Source organism: Dacryopinax primogenitus, assembly GCF_000292625.1.
Source record: "Dacryopinax primogenitus strain DJM-731 SS1 chromosome Unknown DACRYscaffold_13, whole genome shotgun sequence".
Taxonomy (NCBI): domain Eukaryota; kingdom Fungi; phylum Basidiomycota; class Dacrymycetes; order Dacrymycetales; family Dacrymycetaceae; genus Dacryopinax; species Dacryopinax primogenitus.
Window position 1 is genome coordinate 479679 of NW_024467210.1, and position 9274 is coordinate 488952.

The 9274-nt window shown below is 51.5% G+C and overlaps 4 protein-coding genes across 4 annotated transcripts in view; 3 read left to right on the plus strand and 1 right to left on the minus strand.

The window, feature by feature from the left end:
* The window catches only part of DACRYDRAFT_81212 (terpenoid synthase), a gene marked incomplete at both ends in the record, with an annotated part of 3864 nt that extends 2946 nt beyond the window's left edge, over positions 1–918 (minus strand). The window contains one exon of the mRNA XM_040776497.1: positions 509–918. Coding sequence (XP_040627193.1) covers positions 509–918 — 410 coding nt within the window. The remainder of the gene's footprint in view (positions 1–508) is intronic.
* Positions 919–1870: 952 nt separating this feature from the next.
* Positions 1871–3353, plus strand: DACRYDRAFT_81215 (PCI-domain-containing protein; the record flags this gene model as incomplete). Its single annotated transcript, XM_040776498.1, has 5 exons — positions 1871–1980; positions 2035–2198; positions 2250–2485; positions 2540–3006; positions 3066–3353. The coding sequence occupies 5 exons, from the start codon at positions 1871–1873 to the stop codon at positions 3253–3255; spliced, it is 1167 nt and encodes a 388-aa protein (XP_040627194.1). The 3' UTR covers positions 3256–3353.
* Positions 3354–3375: 22 nt separating this feature from the next.
* DACRYDRAFT_23235 (SNO glutamine amidotransferase) lies at positions 3376–4662 on the plus strand. The gene is made up of 5 exons (XM_040773164.1): positions 3376–3527; positions 3581–3921; positions 3976–4059; positions 4112–4404; positions 4455–4662. The coding sequence occupies exons 1-4, from the start codon at positions 3485–3487 to the stop codon at positions 4364–4366; spliced, it is 723 nt and encodes a 240-aa protein (XP_040627195.1). The 5' UTR covers positions 3376–3484; the 3' UTR covers positions 4367–4404; positions 4455–4662.
* Positions 4663–7137: 2475 nt separating this feature from the next.
* Positions 7138–7739, plus strand: DACRYDRAFT_23236 (uncharacterized protein). The gene is made up of 2 exons (XM_040773165.1): positions 7138–7203; positions 7226–7739. Exons 1-2 carry the CDS (start codon positions 7159–7161, stop codon positions 7397–7399), a joined length of 219 nt encoding a protein of 72 aa, XP_040627196.1. The 5' UTR covers positions 7138–7158; the 3' UTR covers positions 7400–7739.
* Positions 7740–9274: the final 1535 nt, after the last annotated feature.

The following is a 9274-nucleotide window of genomic DNA, read 5'->3' on the forward strand; positions in this document are numbered from 1 at the left end:
CAAAGTCAGTGAACCCAGTTATGGATTATATTGCCAAGGGAGGTCCAGAGCCCCCTGCATTGAGAGGCCGTTTTCTTCCATCGCAATGAAGACCGGGAGATTCCGATCGCCATAAGCCTGCTCCTTATTGAAGGAATACAGGTCCTATACTCTTATTCAGCACCGTTTCAATGTGCCACACATACAACTCACGTTTGACAAAGCAATCAAATCCACGGCTGCATCCTCCAGGCTCTTGATAAAGGGATGGTAGAACCAAACACGTATTCGATAATCGCAAAACAAGGTCTGACACCGCCATCATCGCGACGGTGAAGAATATATTCTTCCATCTTGGAGATCGGCCCCTTGGCCCGATAGGCGCATTGACTGGAAGTGCCCAAGAGGTATTCGTCAACGCCTTGAACAAACCGTGCTCTGACACCAGGGCCGCAGTTGGGGAGCATACGTGCCCAAAGGCTGGATAATCGAGTGAGTTCGGTTTTTGATCCTCGAGGTATGAACTCACTCGTAGGTAAGCTTTTCCAATGCCGATCCGGACCTGCCCTGCTCACAATGCGCCTCTGGTTGACGAAGTATATCGACAACGACCTCTCTGACCCGTAAAGCTTCGGTGTGCTGAAGTCCATCGGTATAGTCATCCAGCCAAAATACGTAGTTCATAAAGTCGGCCCCGATTCTCAGTCCATGGATATCGCAGCTGGGCCAACTCATTGCCGCGAGAGTTCCAAGTTTAATGCTCGCCATCGACGCCCTTTGTTTTTCCGAGAGATCTCCGAATGACGCGATCCATTCTATCGAATCCGCAGAACAGACCTCGCAACCTTCGTTGATGGCGAGATCGAAGGAGCAGTAGGAGACGAGATCGGGCAGGATGAGCGTCCTGGGCCGGTTGGCAGTGATCGGGGAAGAAGACATTGAAAGACGGTGCAATGATTCTCTGTTGTCGTTGGCTCAAGCCTTTATAGTGTATATGCCCGCAATACAGTGATTGCTTGGGTACAAAGTCCGCGGCCCCATGCAATCGGGACACTAGCACCGATTGGTGTTGGAGTACGGGCGTTGTTAGACTGGGGGCAGGCGCTGGCATGGGTCGAGGAGTGGATTGGTTAAAAAAAGGTGTCATGGACGGGATCATGGACGGGCGTGTCACAGTCTGCGTTGGCGTAGGGTGATTGTAAGGGACACGTACATGCCCCCATATTTACCACAATAGGTAACACCGCCTCCTCTGGCTATCGGATCGTCCGATGGACTGAGACATAGTGTGCGACTGTAGGTCGCCCTTTTTTCAGGGAATTCTCTTTGTACACGCTATGCATTACTGCTAGACAGTAATATATTTGTTTGGTTTATGGTGAAAGGGCATCCTAAGCCCTTTCAGTGACGCAATGACTTGATTGAACAGTGACCTCAGCGTTCACTGCTCAACATGTACAAGTCCAGCATTTTTTCCAGCACAGTTTACATCAGAAATAGAGCAGTGCATCGTGACCAGCGCTTGCATTCTTGCGCTGGCATTCTTGCGGGCGCTACTTGACAGTCGCAGGATGAAAAAGGTCACGGCCGCATCCCATCCGGACGCGAAAAGCTTGACGGCGAAATGCCGTCGTTCGTCCTGATGAAAGGGGCAGTTTTCCGATGCATAAATAGCCATATGGGATGGTGCGAGGCGATTCTGCGATATATCTGTATGTGGTCGTCGTCGTTGGGCGGCAAAATCAAAAGAAGTACCAGCACAGCCCCTTCGTCTCTCAGTGACGCGTCCCGCCCAGGGCACTTTCGCGTTCAACTCGTCGGCGCATATACTTACCTTGGTCTTTGCATACCATCTCCTGCACATACTGCTATCTGCACAACAATGTCCAGCATGGATGTCGACCACCATCGTGTGGACGTGTACTTGGAGGATGCGCTGAACAAAGCACCGCCGAGCCTTCGTCCGATGTTCCAACGATTCCGAACGCTTTACGACCAAAAGTGGGATGACTCGTTGCTTATTCTTGTACTATCTGTCCTCACACTGTTGTTCAGACGATGGCATCAACTTACTGTAACAGTGAACGAGTTCTTGTCGCACCCAGATTCAGGACCGTTCCAGGTGGACCTATTCAAAAACTTCGTGCAAAACTTTGAAGGGAAGATCAACCAGTTGCGGCTGGCTGAGATGGGCGTGAAAGTATGTCGTCAGATAGACGGTGAGTCGATTTGGGGATGCATCTTACGTATATGCTGACGACCAACGAAAGATCCGCAAAAAACTCTCGGACTTCTTACATCACTCCTTACCCGCATTTACGTGGAGACCTCCCCGGAAGCCCACATCCTCCTCCTCTCCACTCTTGCCCATGTCAAGTTGCTGTTCGGTGATCTCGAGGGGACAAAAGCAGACGTAGACAAGTGTGAACAAGTGTTGGACTCTCTGGACAGTGTGGAGGGTGGTGTGAACGCCGCGTTCTACCGAGTAGCGGCCGATTACTACAAGGTTCGCAACAAGGTGCCCCGTCCCGCTGTTTTCCATTCTAACTCCACATTTCAGGCGAAGGCTGAGTATGGACCGTACTACAAGAACTCCCTCCTTTACCTCGCTTGCATCAACCCCGAGACGGACCTTTCCGCTGAAGACCGCTTAAGTCGCGCCCACGATCTTGCCGTAGCTGCTTTATTAGGTCACACCATCTACAACTTTGGCGAGCTTCTCATGCACCCTATCCTCGATTCTCTGAACGGATCTCCACATGAGTGGATCCGCGATCTCTTGTTCGTATTCAACAGCGGTAATATCGGCAAATTTGAAGTGCTCGCCACCCAATTCAACCGCGAACCCATCTTGGCGATAAACATCCAGTTCTTAAGACAAAAGATCTGTCTGATGGCCCTGATCGAGACAGTGTTCCAGCGCAAGGGGCGGTCAGGAAAGGAAAGACCGATCAGCTTCCAGGTGATTGCAGAAGAGACAAGGCTGCCTCAGGATGAGGTCGAGCATCTGGTAATGAAGGCACTGAGGTATGATTCGTACATACCTCATTGCACTTTGTGAGATCTGATACAAGCGCGTATTTCAGCTTGAAGTTAATTCGTGGCACACTTGATCAAGTATCTGAGCAGGCACACATCTCATGGGTTCAACCACGCGTCCTGGGAAGAGAGCAGATCGAGCAGCTTGCAGTTCGACTGAATGATTGGACGGAGCGTCTTGGGAAAGTCGAAAACTTTGTTGCGAGCCAGGATTTGTTTGCTGGTGTCACAGCATAGTATTATATCGGTGAATACAATCGGCATAGCAACATTGTATGTGCATTCAAGGAGTGTCGTGTGCCTTTTACCGACGGCACAGGGACCGATAATATTTTTTTGATCCTGACTGCAGCCGTCGTCGCCGTACCTCCCTTAACCAGAACGTCCATCATCCGTCATCCACCTCCTCATCTCCCGTCCTCGTCGGCCTGCTCGTGAGTGAGCGGCAGCGGCGAGTATTGCAACCATGTCCAGCGATACTCCAGAGACGATCGTCATTGGCATCCTTGGTGAACCGCACTGATGTTCAATCGAACGAAGCTAACCTCCACTCATCAACTAGCACTCCAAGGGGCTTTCGCAGAGCACCAAACGATCCTCTCGCGGCTCAAGCTCCCCTCACATCCGCTGACGTCTCTGCTCGTGCGCACACCGCAAGACCTCGCTCAATGCAGCGCGCTCATCATCCCCGGCGGAGAGAGCACGACGATCGCCTCTGTTGCCGCGCGTACAGGGATGCTCGACCTGCTCAAGGAGTTCTGCCAGAATGTGGATAAGCCCGTCTGGGGGACCTGTGCAGGGTGCATCCTCTTGGCTAAGGAGGCGACGGGGCTCAAGAAGGGTGGTCAGGAGCTGTTTGGCGGTATGGGGGTCGGTGTGAAGAGGAATGGATATGGGACGCAGGTATGAGGGTTTTGCAGGGTAAATGGGGACAAAGTGACTGATTCAGTGAGAAAGCTAGAGTCATTCGAGGTCATGCTCGATGTTCCTGCGTTGCGAGATCCGGAGCGCCCTTTCGCGGGTGTCTTTATCCGTGCCCCAGTATGAAAGACGGATGTTAAGTGGAGTGTGTTTGTGCTTATTCCGGTACCAGATCATTGAGCACGTCAACGAGTCTGCCCCCACCTCGATCTCCATACACACCGAGATTGTCGCTCGTGTCCCTCCCTCTTGCCTACCTGCCGAACTACACGATGCGGCCGAGACGAGCAACAAAGACTACACCGTGGTAGCCATGCGCCAAGGGAAGAAATTCGTGACGACGTTCCATCCCGAGCTCACTAAGGATGATCGACTACACGAATACTTTATCAAGCGGTGCGTGCTCGGACTTGTGGCTCAGAAGTAAGTCGGGAACTGGAGTGCTGGGTTTATATCCTACTAGAGGTGAGGCAAATGTTGTACATTATTACTAGAACCGATCAGGGCTTTGGCAGGATTCTTTGCAACCTGGGCCGATATCTCTCGGAGCTATGTTCGACACGTCGGCACCGAAGCTACATATGCCGCCGGGCCCCTTGCTGCCCTCTCCCTATCAAATGAAGTTATGAGGTTTTCGTCACTCAGATTACCAGTCACATCGGGCATTCTGCTATCTTCTACGTTGGCCTATTACGTTGTGGTGGAGAGTGCAATTCAGTTCCGCCAAGACACCTCATGAGGGCAACGGACCATGCGGTTGATGTTGAACGATCCCTTATCTGTGCTTCCAGCTTTCGTCTTCTCTTTATCAGTGAAGCTGGGACACTCCCACACTACGCAGCGTGGACTTCTCGGTGACACCCCATCTGATTTGATATGACATCGTGGGACGCCCATGTGCAGCGCACCACGCAAACCATCAAATCGTTAACGGTCGTCTCACCACTTTGAGGCTGTATGGGCGTACTAATCTTTCCGGCAAAGAAGCATTCTTTCTGCCACACACGGAAGGAAGCTTGATAGCACTTGTCATGCTTGATATCTGCTATGACGCGCTGTCCCGTGTCAGCTTGCTGGGTCGATTAAACGAGGTACATAAACTGGCGTCTTCTGTGCCTGTTACTTGCGCGGTGGTCTCTGTCTTTCCCCCTCCCGTCTCCTCTTTCCCGTCCGGCCATGCACCCCCTCAGTTTGCTTTTGCTATCCCTAGAGCCGTTGCTTGTGCTCGCGAGCCCGTCAGGCAATGTGATGTCCCGGTTCATACCTCGACATGCCCCCAAACACTACAGCTGGCCGCTCGCACCACGCTTCACTATCATCAGCATGTTCACCCCAGAGGAGGGCGCATGGCTCGAGCCCCTGGACCTGAAGTACAACTTCTCCGTTCCCGGACTATCTATGTTATACCCTCATGTCCACTGCGATGAGAAAGGCTGGATCTGTCAGATGACGACGGGCGGGAGATCGACATCATCGAAGGTGTGAACACGAACACCGTTAACCAGAAGAGGCTGCACACTCGCCGTACCTCCGTGAGGGGGCTGCTATTTCAGGGTCTGCGAACTCAGGCTCGACTCTATAGCTATCATGTGGCTCTTCCGCTTCACTGTACAATCTCTGCGGGTATTGTTGCCACCATGGTTGCTATCCAAGCTGATGTCAATTCTGTTGGCCGACTACTTCTCGAATACCCAATTCAGATGTTTGGGCACCTCGGTTGTTGTGGGGGGTGACAGTACGCCAGACGCGCCAGCCGAACTCTGGGCAGCCTTGCGAAGATCTGTACCTTGGGAGCTTGAACAAGCGAGAGAGTACTGGAAGCAAGTTTCTGAATTCTTCGAGAATCATCTATACAAGCTCGAGTTGGAATCGCTGGAAGGGGGCGTGGAGCCGGGGGGGGGGTCATATATCGAGTAAGCCTGTCTGCCTGGCGCTGTTACATATGTGCTGATCACTGCCTACAGGGCTTGAAATGCATACGAACTCAGCACATCAAGACATATGATCATATCTACATTCGAATGGTCGCCTGTGACAGTAATGAAGAAACGTACATCGACATGTTGCAGAAAGAGTATCCGACCAGCTGTCCTATCCTGGTCCCGCTCTGCATGTGCACGTATCCACGGGCGGTAGGCGGGGAATCTGGAAGCCGTCGCTTTCTCCTCTTCGAGCAGCTGAAGCCAAACTTTCTCACCACCATCACTATCAGTCCGATGGACTCGAACAGCTACAAAGAGCTTCGTACCAAGACGATCACACTCCTTGAGGTGTGGGATATCTTCGCACAACTAATCGCAGTAAGCAGGCGCGCTTGGTGTTTCACAAAAATGCTTATATTCCCCACCTCCAGTGTTGCTACAAAATTCACAAGGCGGGTCTGCTTCACGGGGTACGCCCTTTTTCTCGTCGCAACACAGTGCAGTAACCCGTACGCTTGGCATTTCTTCGGAAGGACATCCATCACGGGAATATTTTGGTTCAGGAGGATCCCGATATGCAATCAGGCAAACGGTACCTCCTCATCGACCTCGATCGTATGCTAATCCACACCGACCCGCTTGACAATGGACTTCCTCTGTGAGAGCATTTTTGGCCCTTATCAAAAACTAGGTTCTGTCGGCCGCCTCCCAGTCAAGCTGATGCGTGCTGCCCGTCGAGTAGAGTGTCGTCATGAAATACTTTCCGGAAATACCTCGCTTACTTTTAGGAATGAAGCACTGCACCGTGTCACTCTAGGAGACACAAACCCGTGTCATGCAGATCCATGACAGGTATCTCCAAATCGCACATGCAAACGCAAGCGTCGATATTCCTTATCCAGTGCCACAAGGGGACTTTGAGAGGGAGGTGTCATGGGAGTCCTTGTCCTAGTATCTTATGGGTATACACATACGGTCGGAACAATGAAATGTTGCTGGCAACGGTGCCAGCGGGGGAACATGTTCCCACATTGCCTGCCTCTTTCGGCGTGGAATCCCAATCCTGTGGTATTCTGGTGTACGGCAAGTGAGGTGGCATACACGTTTTGGTACGCACGGGTACCATGCCAAATAGGGCAAGAGCCGTTCCTCACACTGCTGGTAGGCACATACGAGAGCCCTACCTGTCACTCTACTTCTGCACCGTCTCTTGCCCCTGTCGCCCGTTGCTGTCACGCCCATCCTCTTTGGCTCAGCCCACTCAATCATGTCCACTGTAGGCAACGTCGCTCGGTCAATGGCTGCCTTGTCGCAGAACGAGCGGGCGGAGGTCCACCGCCGCGTCGCTTTCCGAACGAATCAAGACACACCTGTCGAGCATCCAAGCCAATTGGCTCCGACCCGGGGCGCAACGCCAGTCGTTTTGGGGGGCTGACGGCTTCCAAGCCACAAAGGGACCACTCGGTCTAGCTGCGTACGACTGGACGATCACCGGTAACGGCCTCAGAGCCGTCATCTCGCCCAAGACTAAACATTAGCTGATGCCAACAGTGAAAGACGTTCACGTCTGGCACAGGTCTAACCTGGGCTCAGCTCGCGAATCTCATCGCTGACAAAGCGTTGGATAATGGCTTTATGGTCGAGTTGGTGGTGGGCATTCACGAATGAGTGGACTCTCTGGGGAAAAAAATCAGTATCGAATAACCTGCATCTGTGCACACGTGATGGTCATATCCTCTTCAACAACATGTGCAGTTCCGAGACATTTACACGGGCGCGAAGACTCGTGAATGTGGATGTCCGATCCATACTGGGCTTAAAGGGAGACGACTGAATGTAAGAACATGCCAGTGGTGGAGCTGATGCAAACCAAATCATTTCAAATCCTCTTTCATTGACCTGAGCTGCTGAGTACCGACGAAGACAGGACTGTAACACACGAGATTTAACTACAGTATCTATTTCTGTTGTCCGTCTGCATGCGCATCCAAGAGTTCTCAGTCGAGGTCAAATTCGACGTCGGTCTTGTCATCGAGAGAACGCTCGATCACCCAGTCTTTCGGTTTCTTTACGGATTTGATCTTGTCTCCGCAATTCTGATACTTCGAGTTGCACGGCTTCTGGAGCTTTACGCGCCTTTCGAGACCATGGTCCTCTTCGTCGAACGAGCGACCCTCAAGCGTATCCAGGGTAGGGTTCCCAAGAGACATGGCACTGCCAACGGTGGCAATAGCGATTAAGGCGACAGTCGTGTAAGTGTTGAACAACATCGTGATCGAAAAGGGGTGGTCGCGACGATTTGGAAGTGAGGGAAAGTGATTAGTCTAGAGTGTCCTGACCGGCAGGGGTGTGAGTTGAGGAGAGTGGATCAGGCGATTTGCGAGTGTCCGGCACTACGTGAGGTAGAGAACGTCGTGGATGCGAGTGTTTTATAGTCTGGTGCGGAACTTTGGGAGTGACAGAAACATTTTCACCTGGTAAACAGATATGGAATGAATCCAGTACAGCCGCAACATTGAAATATATTTCCTCCGTGTTGGAGTTGGTATGAAATGTTCGAACGGTCGATCTCCTCGAGGTAGCAGCGTCACACGATTGAATTGTTGCGCAACTAGGTTCCTTTAGCAATGTGATCGTATTAGAAACTGTTGGGTTTCGGACCCGCGACATACACCGGAAATATAAAGGCGAAGATGACACTGTTTGTGTGTTAGAAAGAATGAATTATCTCTGATATTTTAGTATATTCTATCAGTGTTGCGCAGAAGATACTCAGCCTGAGACATGTTATGCGAAGGGACTATCATGATAATTTGATCGTGTGATCACAGCCGCGGTTCTGTGTGACCGGCGAGGCTGTGAATATAATGTGTGATACCAAGGAGTGGGGCTAGCTAGAGAGGGGATACAGAGTGGTCGAAGGGGAAGAGTTCGGCCTCCCGTTACAGGGGTATACGAGCTATCTAATATAGAAAGTCAAGGAATGTGGAGGTGGTGAAATAGAAGGAACAAATGGAAAGTAACTGAAACTAATCAAGTAAGACAGACCCTCGATATCGGTCCGGCGGTATCCGGATACCGCATGCGAGCCGGTAGAACGGATGTTCCGGCAACGAATATATTGAGTATGCCTACGATGGACTAACTACAATACAATCCCAAACATCCTGTGTTCAAACTACCCCCGAAGTCCCCGATGGAAACCGTCCATGGCTTCAGCCAATTCACGCGCAGCATTCATCGGAGATTACCTCCGTAGAGACAGCGCATGAACTTAGGATGAGATTGGCCTTACAAACCCCATACGACAAAGCCACAAGCGGTGGGAAGGACTAAAGGCTTGAGAGCAGCTCCCTGGCCCTCCCTGTGAGGTGCTGTTCCATGTGCTCTGAGACAATGCCAATGAGAAATAG

What these genes read in the sequence shown, in the direction of transcription:
- DACRYDRAFT_23236 (XM_040773165.1), top strand. Translation starts at nt 7,159, where the DNA reads ATGGCTGCCTTGTCGCAGAACGAGCGGGCGGAGGTCCACCGCCGC.
- DACRYDRAFT_23235 (XM_040773164.1), top strand. Translation starts at nt 3,485, where the DNA reads ATGTCCAGCGATACTCCAGAGACGATCGTCATTGGCATCCTTG. An exon ending in GATCGTCATTGGCATCCTTG is followed by an intron (nt 3,528 to 3,580) that starts GTGAACCGCACT and finishes CTCATCAACTAG; the next exon opens with CACTCCAAGGGGCTTTCGCA. An exon ending in GGAATGGATATGGGACGCAG is followed by an intron (nt 3,922 to 3,975) that starts GTATGAGGGTTT and finishes TCAGTGAGAAAG; the next exon opens with CTAGAGTCATTCGAGGTCAT.